The sequence below is a fragment of the Apus apus genome, chromosome 24 (assembly GCF_020740795.1).
Source record: "Apus apus isolate bApuApu2 chromosome 24, bApuApu2.pri.cur, whole genome shotgun sequence".
In the NCBI taxonomy this organism is placed as follows: Eukaryota; Metazoa; Chordata; class Aves; order Apodiformes; family Apodidae; genus Apus; species Apus apus.
In genome coordinates this window covers 4,755,545-4,776,150 of record NC_067305.1, presented here as the reverse complement: position 1 = coordinate 4,776,150, position 20,606 = coordinate 4,755,545, and the positions used below count along the sequence as shown (strand labels likewise).

General features: G+C 44.4%; 1 protein-coding gene across 9 annotated transcripts in view; it reads right to left on the bottom strand.

Moving 5' to 3' along the window:
• Window positions 1-1,512: 1,512 nt before the first annotated feature.
• The window catches only part of CRTC1 (CREB regulated transcription coactivator 1), a 47,487-nt gene continuing 28,393 nt past the window's right edge, over window positions 1,513-20,606 (bottom strand). For 2 of the 9 annotated variants that reach the window (XM_051639424.1, XM_051639425.1), the window contains 8 exons: window positions 20,311-20,354; window positions 19,795-20,015; window positions 17,008-17,144; window positions 15,882-16,133; window positions 13,712-13,813; window positions 8,594-8,680; window positions 7,613-7,793; window positions 1,513-6,852 (listed from right to left, as the gene is read on the bottom strand). In XM_051639424.1, coding sequence (XP_051495384.1) covers window positions 6,641-6,852; window positions 7,613-7,793; window positions 8,594-8,680; window positions 13,712-13,813; window positions 15,882-16,133; window positions 17,008-17,144; window positions 19,795-20,015; window positions 20,311-20,354 — 1,236 coding nt within the window. In that variant the 3' untranslated portion in view covers window positions 1,513-6,640. The remainder of the gene's footprint in view (window positions 6,853-7,612; window positions 7,794-8,593; window positions 8,681-13,711; window positions 13,814-15,881; window positions 16,134-17,007; window positions 17,145-19,794; window positions 20,016-20,310; window positions 20,355-20,606) is intronic. The other 7 variants (XM_051639426.1, XM_051639428.1, XM_051639429.1 and 4 more) reach the window with 6 other exon arrangements.

Here is a 20,606-nt window from a genome sequence, read left to right as displayed (position 1 = left end):
CCTCTTCCAGCTTAAAGCCTTGTCCCAGCCCTCCCTGCCTTTCTCCAAAGTCCCTTCCCAGCTTTCCTGGAGCCCTTTCAGGCACTGGAAGGTGCTCTAAGGTCTCCCTGGAGACAAGAAACTCAAAGCAACCAGACAAATCTCGAAGCAATCAGCTCCCAACAGCCAAACCAACACTGGTAACTTCCTGTGAAGGTCCACCAGGCCTGTCCTGACAGCAAACAGCTGGAGACAGGTCAAGAACTGGTCACAATTTTCCTTTTGTCTCTTAAAAAAAAATAAATAAATGCGTGTCTCTTGCCACATGGGTTTTCTGCCCCAAATTATGTTGCCTTAAAGCTGAACTGATTATTAAATTAAAACACAATCAACAAAACAAGCCCTTTGTACACACGGGAAAGCACCAACAGGACAGCACTGATTCTGCAACAAGCAGCCAACGTACAGCAGAACATTCTACACGGGGCATTTCCCTGACTGCCCTGCAGCTACTTAACAGCAACATTTGAAGTAAGAAGAACCAAGAGAAACCAAAACAACTGTTATTCAGGCATTTCCCTGCCTGCCACTTAGTTACGAGATGACTTGTGCAGCCTCACAGCAGCAAGAGGTCAAGATGGTTCCAAGGAGGTGCTGGGGGCAGAACACAAGGAGGGAGAAGTTGCTACCCAAGTTCTCCAGCACCCACCACAGGGGCGACTGCTGCTCCCAGACAAAACACATGGAGGCAGAAACAGATGTGATGAGTCAGAAACCCGAGGAGGGAAGGATCTACATCTGCTCCAAACACCCAACTACCACGGATGCCCCGAAGGACCACGCGGGGGACAATTCCCCACCCACAGGCCTCGGTGGCTGCATCTCAGCCTGAAAAACAGGGTGCAGGCACCTGCTCCTGCTCTTTTTTTTCTCTCTGGTTTTATTGCCTGTCACCTTCAGAAATCCACAGCCCTTCTTATTTCCAAAGCAGAAAACCTGCAGCAGACAAGGAGCAGTGGGATCCTCTCCCCAGCCTCTGTGCTGCCCGTTTTTGGCCACGTTGGAATCAATCAGGAAACCACTTGGGTTGAGGTGACACAAGAAAGGCTGGTCCAAGACAACCATGGGGGATTTCTTCCACAGAAACCAGGACATGTACAGATGGATGGGAAAGGGTCAGACAAGGCTCTTTGGACTCACTACACAATCACCATCGTCTCATTGTCCTGTAAGACTCAAACCACTTTTCAGACGAGCGCTCTGCAATTAACACATTAATCAGCTGCACTTTCTCATCTGGATCCTTTACACCAAGGATTTGCTTCCCTTTATCCTTTCAACTACACACTTTTCCCCAGCTGCCTCACGAGTCAATTCACTGAAGAAAACAGCAAACGTGTTTTACCCCTTTAGGCCTTTATTTTGATAAAATTGGTCAAGCCCACATAAGGCAATATACACCACAGCTACACCCACCCCCCTCCCTCCCCTCCCCTGCCCCCCCCAAATAATAAAATAAATAACACAAATGAATAGAGTACGTCATGTAGTGTTTTTTGTTTTGCAGTATAGAAATTCCACACAATGATTCTGTTTAAAAAGGTAAAAATGATTTATAATACACAGTTATAATGTCGTCATGGTGCCCGCATAGAAAACTGACATGCAACCCATGCCTACACTGCGCAGTATAAATAAGATGCAACTAAAAATACAAAGAACAGGAACACTACAAATTTATATTAGGTTATTATTATTATTATCTTCTTTTTTTTTCTTCTTCTTCTTTTTTTTTTTTTGCCTTTTTTTGTTTTGTAAAAAGAACAGACACACGTAACAAACGCTACCTGCGCTTTCACATTGCCATCACAGTGACAGGGGGTCTGTTTGTCAGAGGAATAAACACCTTTTTTTTGTTGGTTTTTGTGGGGTTTTTTTGCTCCTGAAAGCACAGCAGGACATTGTGACCTACAGGGTGATGAGGGGCTTTTCTCTTCCTGCTCCTACAGAGGGGGTTTCCAGGGTGAGCACCATGCTCCTTAAAGGGATGGATCTCAAAGCCTTAATGATTGTTTCTCCAGAAATCCAAGCTTTTACAAACAAGCACAGTCAAGATCTTATTTTTGAGGGAAGATTAAAGGATTCTGTAAGTTACCAGATGCTGCTTTTATGCAAACTCAGAGGGCAGCTGGTTCTTTTAGCTGAAGGTTTGTCCATCAGCCTTCCAGGTTCACACTGGGGCTTATTTTCTCAGGCACAAATTTTTAAATAAAACCAACAAAAATCAATTCAATTGAAAAGAAGGTAATAAACCATACAGATCATTAACCATTTATTCAATTAATTTGCAGCCACTTTCTGGAAACCTTTTCCCCTCTTTAAGGAATAAAACCTAAAAAAAATATATATAAGCCTCAAGGGCAGGTTGTCTGTACAGGGGAGGTTTTGCAGAGTGGGGGGTGGCTGGGAAGTGTTCCCTGACATGCAGAAGCTGTAGGGAGCTGGCAGGGTGGGGGCTGCCCCCAGCCCCTCCCGCATGCAGCAGGGAGGGACCAGCTCAGCCTGTGCAGATTCATTCCAAAGAGGATGCAGAAAAACTATGTACAGTGCAAGGGCCTCCCCTCTCCCACCCCCCCGTGCTGCCACTGGCAGCAGATGGGCTGGTTTGCTTCTGAGAATCACAGTATTTTATACACTGAAGGTTTATTCCTACTATTTCCCCATTGTATTGGCAAATGCAACAGTCTAGCTTGGGAACTTGTTAATATATATATATATATATCTATATAAAAACATGTTGTGGGGAGGGGGGAGGGTTCACTCAGCAGGTATGTTTGGACAGTGACCCTTTGAGACACCAGACAGTTTCAACATCATTTAACTGATAAAGTTATAAATAATACCTTTTTGTTGTTATAAATAATACCTTTTTGTTGGTTTGGTTTTGTTGCTTTTGCTAAATGATCTTTTCTCTGTCCCTGGGCAGGAAGGCTCAGCCACTCCCAGCAGCTCTCACCCTCACACACGACTGAAAATCAAACCAGTTCTATTAAATCTGCAAATAAAAATCAGATTATTTGTTTAGAAAACACTGGGGGTCCACTTCATGTTCACATTTGACAACTTAATAAATGGGGTTTGCTTTTAAATCAGCCCTATCCTAAAAAAAAAGTTGGATGGGGCTTGGAGCAACCTGGTCTGGTGGGAAGTGTCCCTGCCCATGCAGTGGGGTTGGACTTAGATGATCTCTAAAGGTGCCTTCCAACCCAAACCATTCCATGATTCTATGGAGAAAAAAAATTAAGTTTAATGGGAGAGGGGGAGAAAAATCCCTCTCCAAGTGCAGCTCCAGGAAGCAGCCTCATCCCGGGAAGGGAAGTGCAGGAGCTGTTGGGACAACTGCTCCGGTTCTCAAAGGGTCGGTACTAAAAGCAGCTTTTTCCTGCCCACCACTGGGCTCAGAGATGAAGCACATCTTGTCACATACAGGCCACCTGCTTCCCACCCTGCCATCATCTGCTTCCTGCCATGATGTCACCTGCTTCCCATGATGTCATCTCTCTCCTTCCCACTCCCAAAGGCTCCTTCTCCCTTCACCCCCCGCGAGAGGAACAAAACCTGGATTGCTCTCCACTAGATGGTCCCTAATTTGTGACAGTTGCATCCAGACGTGTTGTTTTGCAATTAAGGCCATTTTAAATGTCTACTTACAAGTCTAATAAACAAGATCTCTTATATACACGTTGTTTAAAAAAAATGAGAAGGTAGCATTTAGCAACAGCTCCCTGTGAAAGTCTCCAGTGAGGAATTCTCATCTCCTACTCGGATGCTTCATTCTGAAGTGACTCTGGTTTTAAAAAAATAGATCACAAATGAGCATTTACACACACAAGAGTCATTCAAACCAGAGGGTGACACAGGAACCCACCGAGGAACTACGTGAACTGCAAGAAGCTTCAACAACTCACACTGTACCTGGGGCTGCTTCAAATCAAAGGGTTCCAAGTCACCTGTGCCCAAATCCCTCCTGTTCTTTTGGGGTATCCTCCTGTTGGAAGCTACCTTTATTTTCTTTTTTCCTCCTTAAACTGAAAAAGCATGAGCAATCTGAAACAAGCAGACACCAGGAGTTAACATGTACTACTACTGGGCTTCAATCCTGACCAAAAAACCCAAAACACATTTATAACATAGATGCAGGAAAAGCTTTCAATTGTGTGGGAAGGGACAAGAGTTAAAAAAAAAAAAAAAGACACAGGTAAGGGAGGTGATCTAAAGAAAAAACAACTTTTTTTTTTAGCACAAATGGTCAAAACTAATGGCACAAACGTGAGCAAACAAACACCCAGATTAGAGAGATCCCAACAACTCCTGCTCAGCAGAGTTTGCACGAATCTCAGGACATCCCACGGATTTCTGGAAGCACACAGAAACCTAGTATAACTCATTGAGGGCTCCTCTGCAGACCTGTGTTATCACCTGCCAAAAACAGCAAGGGAAAACAACTAAAAAAATCACCTTTCTGGAGGGGAATGGGATGGGTGGAAGTGCTGAGGGTCCTGACAGCTGAGAAGGAACGGACACGGTTTTGGACAGAAAGCAAATTCAGCTGGTGCAGCTCGAGTGGGAAGGGAGCAGAGGTGGAACCACCACGCCAGAGGGGAGGGAATCACCACCCACCCATCTTGACATGAAAACTACAACAGCTCCTTTCTTGAGGCTGTGCTGAACAAAAAGAGACGTGGATGTTCAACCCCTGCTGCCTCGGAATGCTGCTTCCAGCAGGGATTTGTTCATCTCACATTCAGGGTGTTGGTGCAATGAAATCTTTGTTTTGTTAAGAAGACTCAAAATAATGTTAAGTCTTTTCTACTGAAGAGAAGGGTCAGGTAATTCTAGATCCTGCTAATTATAGTGTAACAAAGACAATGTTCTAGCAGTGCCCCTGGCAATGCCTGGAAGCCTGCTGGGCTCTTGATAAATCTCTAAATGCCTTCTTTGAATTTGATAAGTGCAGAGATGTGGGAACCATCATCAATTCATCATCATCAACTGAAGCAAAGCCACCAATTCAGAGTTCACGGGTGGTTTGTGGTTTGGGTTGTTGTTTTTTTTAAAATCTGCTAAAGTGTCACTCACCAGCCCATTATACCCTAGCACAGAGTATTAACAAGGACTCACAAAATTGCCTATTTTAGATTTAACGGAATCTCCACCTGTTTGAGGATACAGTACTAGTCACTGTGGAGCAAGTGATTGGTTTTTTAACCCAGGGTGAAAGAAGGAATATCAAAGTTCCTGCCACCCTGTTTTGACTTTATAAAAGGAAAACATCTAGGCTTGCCTTTGGGCTCCTTCTGCTCAACATCTGTTTAAAATTCCAGTTAGTTAAAAATACCTATATATATAATATATATAATATATTTCTGGAATAATAAAAAACAGAACAAAACAAAAAAAAGATGTACTGTACAAGTATTATGTAGAGTGCTTCAATTGGCTGTATGTAGTTTAGCTACTTTCCTAATATCCAAATATTTAAATAAAAAAAACCCCAACATAAAAGATCATAAATAATGGTAACAGAATAAGTAATGAATAAGAATACAAAATAAAAAATAGTAATCATGATTTGAGCCAGGCATTGCTATAGAAATGCCCTTCCTGTTGCCCAGGAATCTCTCACAAAGTGAAATTAGAAATATGCTCTGCAAGTTAGTCTCCTAATACTCCTTTAGCTGCTTTAAAATGTTCTGATCCTTCCTCCATGCTAATCAAGTAATGAATTATAGTACTTTTTTGTGTGCTCAGAAATGCTATATATATGTATACATATATATAAATATATATATATTACATATATATTAAAAAAAAAAAAAAAAGCTTTGAAAATAGTGTTTACAGTTGCCTTTTTGGACTAGCTGGCTACAAAAGGCCCTGGGGCTGCCAGGCTGCTGTTCCACGTTGCCAAACAGGTGAGTTTGCTCAGGGCATGAGAAGGGCAGAGGGTACAGGGGGACACTCAGGGGCAGGAACCTGCCTGGGGACACCAGCAGATCCATCAAGGAAGAAGCAGTTTACTCTATGAAGCAGCTGTCACAAAAGCAGAGTCAACCCTCCCCCAGGCTCCCCAGCCCCCCCTCAAAGGGTGGCAATGCCCAGATTTGCTTTCCAATCAGTGGAGTGGGGATAGGAGGTGGGGGAGAGGGGTTTAGTCGGTGCTTCCCCCTCCCCATCTCACAGCAGCCAAGAATTTGGTACGATGCGAAGAATCTCTCGACCCTTGGGCTCTGAACCTTCCTCGCCTGCCCAACAACACCCCCTTTCTAGTGCAAAGGACAACAACTTAACGCTGGAGCTTTGGGGGGGAGGGGGAGGAAAAAGGAGAAGGGGGAGGGGGCTCCGGAGAGGAAAAGGCTGATGGAAATTCCTTACTCATTCGTGGCAATGAGCAGATAAGGGGTGAAATACGGCGCGACAGGGAGCAGGGGGCTGCGGCGCGGCAAGCTCAGAACGACAAGCTTTACTCATGGTACACGTTGTACAGGACAGAGCTCCTGCTCTCAGCAGCTCCTGTTCTGACACGACTGACCCTTGGGACTCTCCAGTTGGGCTGGGCTCCAGGAACAAGCGTCATTCCCACGCTCCTGGTCTCCGGGCTTCACAGCCGGTCCATCCTGAACGTGTCCTCTGTGGCGGGGTCGGTGAGGACCATGTCTGGGTCGTTCAGCATGTGCAGTCCATCCAAGGTTAAAGGGTCAATTTTTAGTTCATCCAGAGGGAACTGGGAATCCGTATCAAAGCTGACATCTCCCACTCCTGCCAAAGAGCTGGTCAGTTCTTTTGATAAGCTGGGAGGAGATTCTCCTGTCACTGCAGGGAAGAGGAGGAGAAAGGTGTTGGTTGGACTCGGCAAACACACGCTCACCAGGCAGAGAAGTCATAAAACAGCCTGCAAAAACTCTGGAGTAATTTACTGAAATAAGGCTGATGTTCTGACAAGAAATACCTATCCTCACTTCCAGCTGGAGGAATTACAGATTACTCAGAGCATCTCAAACCCGTCTTCATGGCCTCACACAAAGCAACATTCACACACGCATACTTGGGTGTCACTTGAGTCTCTTTTCTCTCCCTCAGGTTTAGGAGCAATAACTTTAATTTATATTATTCTAACCAGCAAGAGGACTTGGCTGGAATATGGACTGAACTGCAGTTTTCTCGGTGCCCTGTGCAGAAATTGTTTCCAAACACCCAACAGTGACCAGATTTGCTGCCATATGGGCCACTAAAAAACCCTGTGTTGGCCAAGCTGGAGCAGAGCAGCAGAGGAAGGAGCTGGGTGTTCACCGACCGCTCCCTCCGCACAGCGGTGGAGGATCCAGTCCATTCAGAGGCAGGGAAGGTCTGTAGGACAATGAGTGCTGCCCTTGTGGCTCTACCTGTTTGCTGGGATGAACTGAGGGCCATCAGGCTCCCTGGTGGAATCCACCAGACCAGCAACACAACCATTTAAACCAAACCTTCAAAGGCAACACCACCCTTTCCCATTCTTGGCTCACTCCTAACGTTGCACAACGAAGGAAAACATCAACGTGGTTTTACTTGTTGGTTGAGTGTGTGATTTTCTCACCTGTAAGAATGATGTTGGGGATGTTTCCATGGCTGGAGTAATTCAGCTGCTGCGAGTCCTGCAAGCTGCCATGACTGCCAGTAAGTCCCATCATGGCTGCTTGGGAGTAGTTAAGTGTGGAACAGGGACTGTAGAGGCTGTTGGAACTAATGGCGTTTTCTATCATATTAAACTGTTCAAGCTGAAGACCAAGGCACAAAGGAATTATTAACTTGGAACCATCAGGAAATACAGCGAAACAACTTACAAAGCTCAAGTATGGGAAGTAATGTTGAAAGAGGCAGGCAAACAAATTCATCTTTAGGTTTCGTTGATCAAAATCTGGTCTATTTTCACTTAACTTTCCAGAATATTTTACTGCCAAATTCAGGGTGCTGGGGAATGAGGGGAGGGTGGATGCAAAAATAAACTGGTTGGTTTTGATACCATAAGAACAAAAAAAAAGGTAGCTTTAAAACAAAGTAAAAAAAAAACCCAGTAATTCATGCTGCTAACTCAGGTATCTGCCCATCGAGCTTTGCCTCTCAGGAGCTCTCTCATTTTTTCCTGCCACCAGTGCATGTTTCACAGTTGCACAGGTTGGCCAAAGAGCCATGGCTCTGCCTGCTGGGTTTGGTGCCATGCACGAGTTGTTTGCCAAATTCAGGAGTAAATATTGTTACCACCTCCATGTGAATCCATCCCAAATTCAACTAAGGCCATTTTGGAAATGTATTTTCATTATTTTTAATCCAATACACTTGGCAGAACACCTTTAAAAACATCTGCTACGATGGCTAAGAGGGAGGAAGGGAAAGGAAGAGTGGGTAAAAGAAAAATAATACTAAAAGAAACCCCCGAGTATTGCAAAGTAAAAAGAACAGAAGTAAAACTATATGGACAAAATATGAACTCCCATAAAATAATCAGAAGTTGTTCTATATTTATTTTAAGCTGAAAGTGGCCGAAATATAGCTGAAAATCTGAGATGAATTTGCTCACCTGATGGGATAGGGCATTAGCCTGCCTAGCTGTCATCTGCTGATCATAATAGGAGTCACCAAATACACTCCCCAGAATGGAAGAATGCTGAAAACAAAACAGAGTCTTTATGGTGCAAAGATCCCACAACCAGACGTCCCCACGGCGTGCGGAGCCTCCAGCCTTCCAAGCCAGGCCTCTCCCAGGCAGTGAGCAGAGTCCCTCCTTGTTACCAACCACTAAAGCATGGGCAAGTTCACCAGACATTCAGTATTTCCCTCCAAGACACAAATCCTTCCATGTGACGCTGCCTTTTCGGTTAAGCACAAAAACACAGGCAAGGAAACCAAACAAACTTCCTCACGGAGGACAAACGAGACAGAAAAGTTGGGATTTATGGGAACAGACGAGCGCGCCGGGTGAGAGGGGCAGGAAAACCAGCCTGCAGCTGCAGCTTTTTTGGTGAACTCTTCTTTTCTGGAGTGGAAGACAAGCCCCACAGAGCAAGGAACTGCACGTGACAACAAGAAGCAATGCAAAGCTGATCAGCAGCACGCAGGGGGGGCTGGCCCTGCAACCTCCTGCCGACGGAACAGCCCCCAAGACAACGACATGGCAAACCAAAACTGACTTCTTCATTTCAGCTGCAGATCAACAAAGGTAATGGGAAAGCCTGGTAGAGCATGGGATCAGCAGTTCCAAGGCAAGAATCTCAGGAGGAACTCCTCAGCCTTGCTAATTCTGCTCTCCCCTCTAGCACAACAAGAGTTTAACAGCTCCTCTCCATCACTTCTCCATCATTCTAAAGCTGACCAAGAGTTTGAGGTTTATGTTTTCACATTGTTCAGTACTGCTGGGACAGCAGTGTGCCCTCGTGGCCAAGAGGACCAATGGTATCCTGGGGTCCACGAGGAAGGGTGTGTCCAGAAGGTCTAGGGAGGTTCTCCTCCCGCTCTGCTCTGACCTGGTGAGACCAGCCCTGGAAAACTGTGTCCAGTTCTGGGCTCCCTGGTTCAAGAGAGACAGGGATTTAGTGGAGAGAGTCCCATGGAGGCTCTGAGGATGATTAAGGGACTTGAACATCTCTACTATGAAGAAAGGCTGAGAGACCTGGGGCTGTTCAGTCTTGAGAAGGCTGAGAGGGGATCTTACTAATGTCTATAAATATCTGAGTGGTGGGTGTCAAGAGGAAGGGGCCAGTCTCTTTTTGGTGGTGCCCAGGGATAGGACAAGGAACAATGGGTATAATAAGCTAGAACACAGGAAGTTCCACCTCAACATGAGGAGAAACTTCTTTCCTGTGAGGGTGACAGAGCCCTGGGACAGGCTGCCCAGAGAGGCTGGGGAGTCTCCTTCTCTGGAGACTTTCAAGACCTGTCTGGACATGTTCCGGTGTGTCCTGCCCTGGGTGATCCTTCTCTGGCATGGGGTGGGACTAGATGATCTCCAGAGGTCCCTTCCAACCCCTATCATCCTGTGACTCTATGATACTGTCCCAAAGAATTGCCAGATACCACAAAGAGATCACTTCTTATTTAAGTAACTATCACAAATTCTGACACTCCAGCTGAAAAAAAACATTAAAAAAACTACCAGCAAAGAGAGCACCTGAGAAACCTGGTGTCTATAAAAGACAAACTGCATGGAGAGTCTGTATCCAACTTGGAAAAAAATGCAATACCTTGCGTAGCATTTTCCAGCTGTTTTATCTATATATCAGAAAAGGAAGGCTACAAATTTTCATCTTAGAAACCTAATCAGCATATGAAATACAGCAAAAGCCTAGAAAATGCCCCAGCAGTCACACCAGCCACCAGAAAGCCCTGAACACACCAAAGATTAAGATACTCAAAAACCACAGGGTGATGTCCATGACAGTGACCAGAAAAAAAACAGCAAAAATCACATTTTAAACATTCTCCTTCCTACACCAGTAGCTTATCTCAGTGCAGCAGACTGCATGCAAGGAAAAGAATGGAAGTTTTGTATTAAAAAAAAAACCCTAAATTGCCCAGAACCTCCATGAGAGGGGACTATCAGGATAGAAGCAGTGATATATTCTTCTCAAGACAAACAAAAATTCTTCTCACCTTCAGCCAGAATCCTCAGCTATTGCACTATATGCAATATTGCATTATTATATAGACCTTTCTTGAAACTGGTACCTTGCTTGCTGCCCAGTCACATTCTGCTCAGCCACTCAAATCCCACATTATTCAACCTGCTACATGTGCTGCTTTGAAAAAATACAGGGCACAGAGCTAAGTCAAGGCAGCAGATCAGGATCAGCCAAGCTTGACTGCAACATGGGAAAATCCTTCCCATCTTTAGCAGCAGGAAGGGTCTGGGAGCTGCCTGCTGCCTTATGACAACTGCTAATGAAGAGTTTACACTTCAGGATATCACATCCCTGACATGAATCCCAGCCAGTTTGGACCAGCACTAGGAACACAACTGCAATTTGAAATCTCCCAAGAGAATCAAGGTCTTGGTTTGTTTGTTTTTTCCTTTAGCTTCTGACATTTCATTTTTACAGGAGCTTTTCAGAAGTAGGGCAAAAACCTAAAATCTCTGCATTCCATCAAGTGTTGCTCCCATCCTAAAAAGTCTGGGCAACACAAAAAATAATAACCAGGAGACCAAAAATCTCTTTGTGCAATTCTACCTTAGGAACTCCTAACAAAACATACAAGCCTGCATTTCTTCCTCAGTTCTGAACTCTACTGGTTATTACATCTGTAAGCACTGAAACTCCCCAAGGAAATCAACTGGAAATGTCATTACTTCAACACTTCTGAATCCTAGAATAATTTATTGACAGCTCTGTGGAAAACATCTTGCTAACACCATCTCCTCCAGAAACACTAGACAAGGTCTGTTTTGTCAACAGTACATCTTCTTGGGTTAATGATGTGGTGACTGCAAGGAAAAAAAACACAACAAAACCCAAACCACAAAACCCCTGGCTTAAATTATTAATCTAAAAATACATACCATATTATCCAGTATACAGCCATTCTACTAAAAAAAAAACCCAGCAGATTTCTATCTAATTGGAACAGTATGCCAGGTGTTAGGGGAGGGAAGCAGAGTAGTCATAAACAAGGCATTGTCAATGAAAAGCCATGCAAACACAGAGCTGAGAACTACAAGCAGAGCTTTTCAATTCGTGTTTGAACAGGAAGAGCTTCAGAGAACAAACATCTAAAACACGAGAGCAAATAGACTGGGAGATGTGGAAAGATGGGAAGAAAAATCCCTTCTGGTGAATGAACCGTATGTGATCAAAATCAAACCACAGCCTGCTATTTTTAGAGCTCATCACTCATCACACTGATGGGCTGCAGAAGGGTTTAACCTAAAATTAATCAGGGAAATGGGAGCAAGAGGAGGACGCCTACCCGGTCACACCTACTTTATTCCACTCCTGTCAGCCAGTGCCAGACTGCTCCACAACGGGATGTTCTGCTGCTGGACCCAAGCTGCCTTCACCCTTGGCAGGTGACCCCACAGTCTAATGGATCCTGCTATTTGGGAGCTGCCCCCATCATCACAACCAACCCCATTTTTTCTTCCAAACTGGTTTTTCTTCCCCCGTTGCTTCTCTCCATGCTTTTCGTATTTGCAGCCACCACCACCACAGGCAGCTCACTGGCTGCTCCTGGCTTTTGGTTCCCTGGTGGAGGCAGGAAAGCTGCCTCAGTTTTAATTTAGCAAAAAAAGAGGAATTGTGTGGGTATTTTAAGAGGCCAATACTAAAGCAAGCAGTATTAAAAAACTCTCTTCCTTCACACAGTTACGGTGTCCCACTTGAAACTAGCAAATCCCAAGCAAGAATTTACAGGATAAAACAGGCTCAGCAGGAAAAACTGTAGTCAAGTGTGTGCTTGCTGCACTCTGGACTGACCAGTGGCAACAAGCCTGTGGGCAAAACCAAGACAGAGTTATTGAGAAGTCAAAGGGAAAAGAAAATCAATGCAAAAATCAAAATCAGATGTGCTGCCCAAATGAGAACCGGCCCAGAGAATTTGCAGCAAGACAGGCAACAGCTCTGCTCTAGGTGACAGCCTAGAGGAGGGAGGTTTTCTGAGCCACACACAGAACACAGCAGAACTGGCAGAAGCAGGCAGAAGAGAGAGAAGTTACGAAGCAATGAAGCAAGGCTTAAGAAAATCCAGACAGTCCTGACACTCAGATCTATTATTGAGCTTCCCCGTGACCTGTCTCTGGCTGGTGGCAAGGAGAGACGAAGCTCCTGCTCTGGAGCCACGAAGGGGCAGCACTTCCTGAGCCAGGGTCCTCCTCACAGCCTTCAGTGTCACATGATGAAACAGAAAATGGATTTTCAGACTCTGCTGTGATGCTTTGGAAGAACTTCCTGCCCCTCGTTTCTACAGGTGGGTTTTAGGCACAGGGCAGCCACTTGGAGCTGTTCTGGCAGCATCCAATTATTGCTGTACTGAAAACACACTGGCTCCCTCACACTTTGAGGCACCCTCATTTGCTGCCTTGGCTTTAACTGTCTTGCTGCTGCCAGATACAAATTCCCCCTGGTAGAATTACAGACAGACCAAGCTCTGACTTGCAAGGAGGATGTGTGAGCATCTACAGACACAGGAAGGAAAACCATCTAGCATGCAAGGAAGCGTGTTCACTAACCCAGGACTTACAAGCCACAAGATAAAACTAATTTTAAGAGCATTTTCTTCAGAGTGTATGTTCCCACATAAAAAAGTTCCTGATGTAAATGCATTTGGCCACACAAGTGATATTTAGTGCCATGGGAGTTATCCTGCTGGAGGCCCCCAAGTTTCCTTCTCTCTCTCTCTCTCCTCTACCCTCCCAAACCTTATCAATCAGCTCCTTCACAATATTGCTAATTAAAAGGGAGAGGTTCAGTCCACAGTACACCCCAAAGAGGTTGGACAGCATTCCAATAGTAGCTCTGATCAATAAAAAAAAGGCAATTCACCAGCTATTGAAAAACTCTGGAACTGAATGAAACTGCAAACAGGATGAGACATCAGTGATGCATGAGGCACAGACAGGTACAGTGAGACAACTATGGGTCAGTCATGGAGAGACTCAGCTAACAACAAACACGAGAAGCAAGGCCTGTGGAAGCACAGAGTCCCTTACTTGAGGGGAGCTGCCAGGAGAGAAGCCTTGATTGGAGACAGGAGAGGTGGGAGACTGGTTGGCTGGGGATCCAGCATTACTGCGGTACTGCTGGAGTGAAGCCTACAGAACAACACAGAATTAAAGACCATGGGATTGATGGAAGGTTGGAAAATTATACAATTCTGGTGGATGCAGCTCGAGGAAGCTGGGAGAAACCATCCTCTTCAGCATTTCTTGGCTATGTGTGAAGACAGGGTGGCTGTGAACAATGCCTCAGAAAGGAGAGAGTTAAGGTACCAGCATGGCAGGGCCTGGTCTGACTGGAAGGATTTTCTGCCTGTTCTCAGTTACACTCAATTTAAAACAAAAACAAAAAACCTGGTCAGCCAACAATTCAGGGAGAAAAGAAGCCTGGAAAGCTGGGAATAACCCCAACATAATGCAATTTATTCTTGAATTTAACGCCCTCTTAACCTGTGTTAAAAAGTCAGGGTGTGTTACCAAGACTGAAGTGTAAAACTGTGCAGCCTGAAACCCTCCTAAAAGCTGCATTTGACCTGAGGACACAGAACAGACGTTGTCTGAGAACTCCCACTATGTTGTGCAGGTTTACATTTCCATTTACACTGTTCCCAGACATCTTGAGAACACATTTTCCAAGATTTACCTTTTTTTTTTAAGTCATAAAGAACCCTGGATTTGAACAAATTCATAATCTTAATGGCATCTGATTAGAATGCTGCACTAAATAACATAAATAGAAAGTACAGCTCTTCTCATAAAACTTCCTGTAGAAATTAACAGATGGTTGAGGAAAACCTGCAATCCAGTAGTTCTATGAAAAGGAGTCATTTAATCACCCAGGCTTGCAGTGTGAGAGAACACTGAACTACCACTGCTTTAAATTCTTTACATCTCAAGAAGATGTGTCTTAATTCTTCTTGCTCTGCATGGCTGCTCATGCACTTCAAGCAGACATCCAAACCACACCAACATGATTTTCAATACTGCTTTACAAAAGCTAATCAAAAGCCAGTGAGACTGTAATGCAGCTCCAACAGCTTTTTGAGAAATGAGCTTTAAATTTAATTGATGTATGATTTCAGTTGCTTTAAAAGGTAAGCAAACATAGGACCCTGGAAGTTAAGGTCATAAAGAAGTTTAGGATGAGGAAAGCAACACAGAAAGCAAAGAATGAAAATCAGAATCATCTGCACTGGTAGCTACATGAGTATTAGAATCAACACATTCAGCCACAACTTGAGTGGGTTGGTACCCTTTCCACTGCTGGATTTGTCCTTCCCCTTCCAATTCTGGAAGGAACACAGCTGCTTTCAAGGAGCACTTACCAGCACCAACTGTTAAAAATTTAATCCACAAGGAACTCCACAATCAAGAGCTAGATCAATACAGAACAATTTCTTCTTGTTCTCAAACCAATTACTGTCACTGCAGCACTGCCTGGAGGACACAACAGGTCAGACAACCAAGATCTACACAGGGGGCAGGAGGAGCAGAGGAGGAGCTGGGACATTCTGCCCTAGACTGGAACCCTGATCTCATCCTGCAGTTTGGATTTTCATAGGCAGAAAGACACAACATTTCACAACAGACCATGTTAAAACAAGGAAAAATAGCAGTCTGTCCAGAACTCCTTGCTCCCTGGCTGTACACACTGGGTATCTGAGGGCAGCCACACATCCAGGTTTTGAAGATAACAACATTTGCTTTCATACTCCTTAAAAGGTTTTAAATATAAGAAAGTTCGGGAAAATACCTGGTTCTTTCCACCTTCTGGAAAAGGCAGGTTGCCTTGTCAAAGCCCTGTTAACTCCTCTAGTCTGTATCCCACTGTAAAACCTACAACATGTTGGGGTCTGTGACACTGAAAACCCTGGAACGATCTCCATGCAGCAGCAAGGCATGAAATAAATGCCACTGTATTTCAGCTGTTCTAGTCAAACCGAGTCATGAGGGACACTTTTAGCAAACAATGCTCACTTAGCCTACATTAAACCCAAATTTTCCTCTGTTAAACATTTAAATGTGGATTCAACCAAAGCCATTCCAAGTCTACTCCAGACTCTGCCTTACCAGTCTACTTATTCCAGCCTGAGCTCTGACACACCAGGCACTACCAGGTTTTCCAAAGGAAAGCCCCATCACTCCCAGCTGTGCCCCAGCTTACCGAGTTGATGTCTATTCCCATGGATGGTTGGGTCTGGCTGCCTGGAGGTGACTGTGGGATGGTGGAAGGTACCGTGACGGAGAGAGGGGGGAGCTGTGTTCCTCGCTGTAAACCAGAGGTCTGCATTAAAGGAGTGTTCTGAGGCAGGGTACTTGCCACCTGGGTCTGCTGCTGTTGTTGGGAAGTTGTCTGGGTAAAAAATGGATATGGGGGAAGCTGCTGCTCCAGAGACAATGCATCCATAGCCACAGCCTTAAAAAGAAGAATCAAAAATCACCCAGGCTGGCAGGGAACCGCCCTTTGTTTTCGAGCACATCAGGTTTCATCTTGCATTTCAAAAGTGTTGCCTAAAGGTTCAGAAACAGCCAAGAACATGTTTCAAAAGACTTAGTATTGTTTCCTGTGTCCAAGAAACAAATACTCTAAAAGCCCTGTTGAATGTTTTGAATGAATGAGGGTCAGAAATTCATAACCCAGGCAGCTGCAGAGTCACACCTATAAAATCAATTTTAAAAGCTAATTGAGCTTCTCTCACTAATTAAATCATAGAATCACAGACTGGTTTGGGTTGGAAGAGACCATAAAGATCATCTAGTTCCAATCCCCTGCATGGGCAGGGACACCTCCCACCAGCCCAGGTTGCTCCAAGCCCCATCCAATCTGCCCTTCAGCACTGCCAGGGATGGGGCAGCCACAGCTTCCCTGGGCAACCTATTCCAGTGTCTCACCACCCTCACACTCCAGAATTTCCTCCTTGTGTCCAACCTAAATCTCTCTTCCAGATTAATCCAGTACCCTTCATCCCATCCCTCCCTGCCCTTGTCCAAAGTCCCTCCCCCAGCTTTCCTGTAGGCCCCCTTTCAAATTTCACAACTAATATTGGGACAATATCAAAACAGGAAAGCATCCTGACAGATGTTTTTTACTATAGTTCTAAAAGAGCAAAAGTAAAATCTGTCCCCTCTACAAACCGCTCCCTCTTCAAGGCTTTGATTTAACAAACACATTTAAATAAGAAAACTACAGCACGAGAGATGGGAAATTACAGCCAGCTTGTCTCTAGGTGGAGTAAAACAATTTATCTGTGATTAAAATAAATAAATGAGTTCTCCAGGTAAGCTCCTACCTGAGTGATTGGTGACAAAGGGGAAAGGGTGGGAGACATTTGCTGTGTCTGTGGCCGCCTGGAGTCTGCGCTCAGGGAGAGGGGGCTGACGGCTGCGGGGCGGTGCTGCTGGGACGGGGCTGGTGTCGTGGTCATTCCTGCAGGAAGGAGCAAACCAGCTTTCAAGAGGAGCAGAGCCATGGTTTATTGATACTCGTATGGAGATAATTACCTAAATGATGAAAAATTGATGGGAGAAGTGGACAAGCACTTCATGCGAAGCGCTGAATGCGCCTCGGCCAATCAGGCTGAAACTCGTTAGTGAATTTGCAATTAATTTTGTCAGGGTGAAGAGCATCAGGATGAGAGGAAGGTCCCTGTGGTTTATCCTGGACCAAACCCAACCACTTTGTTCAGGTTGCTGCACTGAGAGGCAGGAGCAGCTTCAGCAGTTGACAGAAACCACAGGCAAGGTCTCCCCCACCTCCCGGGGCTGCGGGCGTTGGACCCGGGAGCAGCACATCCTGCTCTGCTTGCAAGGGCTTCAACTTCAGCAAGAAGATAAAAGATCATTTAACAAGACTCATCAGAGAGCATTTGTGGTATTAAAAAAGCAAACACCTATTTTAATAGAAAATGCAGAAGAAAAACTGGTTACACAGGAAGTACTCCATTGGTAATGGCATACCAGTGCACGGGAAGGCAGGAAATATCCTTCACACTCTGAAAAGCCATGACCTAGCAGGGGGTGGGATAAACCATTCAAGTCTTGTAATTTTGGTCAAATTTAAGACAAAAATTTGTACGTTTTGAAACATCTCCTATTTCCTGCTTCACCCTAGAGAAACAGAGACACCCTGGAAAGTGATTTCAGGACAATCTACTGAGCGAGCTGTTCTCTCGAGCTGCCAGAAAGGAGGAATTCACAAGAGCCTGAGAGCTCCGAGGCACTTGGCAAATGTTCAGAGCTTCCAGGCAGGCTGCCAGGGAGCCAGGAAGTCCGGGCTGCCAAGGAGCCAGCAGGCAAACTGGCTCAAACAGCACAGATTCTGAAGCCTGCCTGGCTTCCCTTGCCATGTTTGCAAAACCAACAGCGTCTCACGGAACAGGGCACTGAACTGACAAACTCCAAGGCACACACGTGTTGCCCCCAACTGCTGGTGGTTCTTTGGGACCTGACAGGTGTTTGTTTCCCCACCTTTTCCTGGGGGTGCTGAGGGCACGTCTGTGCAGTGCACTGAGCTCCTGCAAAATGCAGGTCTGTGTCCTGCTGAAGAGCTAGAAGACACAGAGAAGCAAGGAGAGTTGGGAAAAATTGGTTAAAAAAAAAGGACCAACCACTGACTATGATTAAACTGATTAACTCTCCCACTGATTAAACTATGGGACAGTCTCCAAAGAGGAGCAAGAAAATCATCAATGAGCATATCACTTATTTGCTACGTCTTTGATAGATCAGGAAATGTTTTCAAAGCAATTCTATAGTTGCCAGTTTGGTTTTAGACCCTTTACTTTGCTAATCATGAGTAGGACAAAAAAAGTTAAGTGACCTAATCTGGCCTAACTCCATGCAAGCAGGTGGGTTTTTTTTAATACACATCATATCTCTCACTGCACAGACATTTAATTCTGTGACAGACCATCTCTCAACCTTTGTGCAGTTTCTTTTGAGACCAGAAAGCTTGTCAAAGGATGCTGAGAGCTGCTGAGCCACCTGCACTCAAATGGTTAAACCATCTTCTTGCTTCATTCTTAAATATAACTGCTCAGTCACAACACTGCATCAACCTGATTAGAATGATTTCCTTTTCCCAACATACAAGAGGATTTTCAAGTGGGTAAGGGAATCCTGCCTACCACAGGAAATATACTTTATTTTTGGATACAGAGTCTTGTTTCTATTCTAGGACTCAACCAACTGCAATTGTCACTGACAATAAAGACATGCAACCCTCCTCACCACTACTCAAGTGAGACCCAGTGAAACTATTTAAAAAACAATCATCCCCAGCTTAGGCTTTTTGTCTATAAAGTTAAATTTAATCCTGAAATTATCAAGTGATCAGTATATTATAAATTGCCAGTGTGACAAATTTTATTTGTGGTTCATTGTGGGGTTTTTTTAAATATTGCCCAGTATATAAATATTGATCAGTATTGTCCTAGTCCAAGAACCCCAACAAACAGAACTGACTCCTCGTGCTGAGCAGCTCAAACAGCAACAGGACTCAGGAAGATCTTTCTACCCCAAAGCCCTGCTGTTTTATATAGCTTGAATATTCAGGATATTTTCAAAACTTAAGTAGTCAAGCTTAAAACACCCAGCACACCTTGCAGAGGTTTCCACATTATTCTTGACTGGACAAATGAAAAAATTTGCTTCAGCTGGAGCAAGCAATGTTCTCTGTCCAAGAGCCATCCCACTGAAAAAAACCCTCATTCTAAAGGAATGAAAACAAAATGTCTACTTCAGATATTTCCATAGCACAAGTGTGGAATTACAAGGGAGCCACACTTTGGTCTCTCCTGTAGTCTTCTACAGAAACACAGTAAAACCCCCCAAAAAAGCAGATTTGGGCACCAAGAAGATAAGAATGAAAGCCAATCTGTAAGTCAAATAACTAAATACAGCTTGCTCACTTTTTCCTACAGAAATGGCTCAATAAAACTGGTTTACAAAGAAATGTCAATCAACAGCAAAGTGCAATTTCCCCTCAGACAAACAGTAAGATTCAGCAACTTCCATCATTGAAAACAAGTGACATGATTATGGACAACATGTAAAAACACCTCAGGGTGTGATCTTACCCTGACTGGCAGTGCTGATGCCCAAGTGAGTCAGATTGGCAGCAAGATTCCCGGTGCTGTTGGAGCTGCTCAGGGCTGGGAATGTGGATTCCTCAGGATCTAATGGTGTTGGGAGGGGGGAAGGGAAGTGGATGTTGGTCAGGTCTGGCAGGGAGCCACCTGTGTTATGTGTAGCAGGAATCAGTGTTGTAGTGTTTTCCTGGTCAGCTGATGGAAAGATGCTAAAGAAGGGAGAAAAAACAAACAAACAAAACACAATTCCATTTAAATTTCAGCCTGACAGATCTTGATAAAATGTATTTTAAAAAGGAAGCTGCCTTATACTGAATTCTATCTTGTGTTCAGGACAATCCAGAGATGTAACAGCCAAGGGGTCACTCAGGTTCTGGATTCTTGTATCTCTCCTGCAGTGCTACAGCCTCTAAGGGCTCCTCAGAAAACCCCAAAGCAAGAGGACATTCATTAGGAAACATTCTTTCTGAAAGACCTCAGTGAAGAGAATTGCTCAAAACTTACTTGATTCCTGGAACTTCACATGATTTAGGTCTTGATGACCCAGTCTAAAATAGAAGGAAGACATTTTTTAAAGGCAAAGATATTGCTGGAGATTAATGCTTAGGATATATTTCAATTAATACATCTTATTGCATTTAAGACATTTCTACAGAAGAGCTGCTCTTCTACACAAGAGCTCTGTGAAGCTCTTAGAAGAGATATGTCTTGGTTTTTTGCTTTATTGGCCCAATAAGGCTTAAATTTAGAGTTTCTCCTGATATAATCAAATAAAGAGCATTTCTGATCTCATGTTTAGT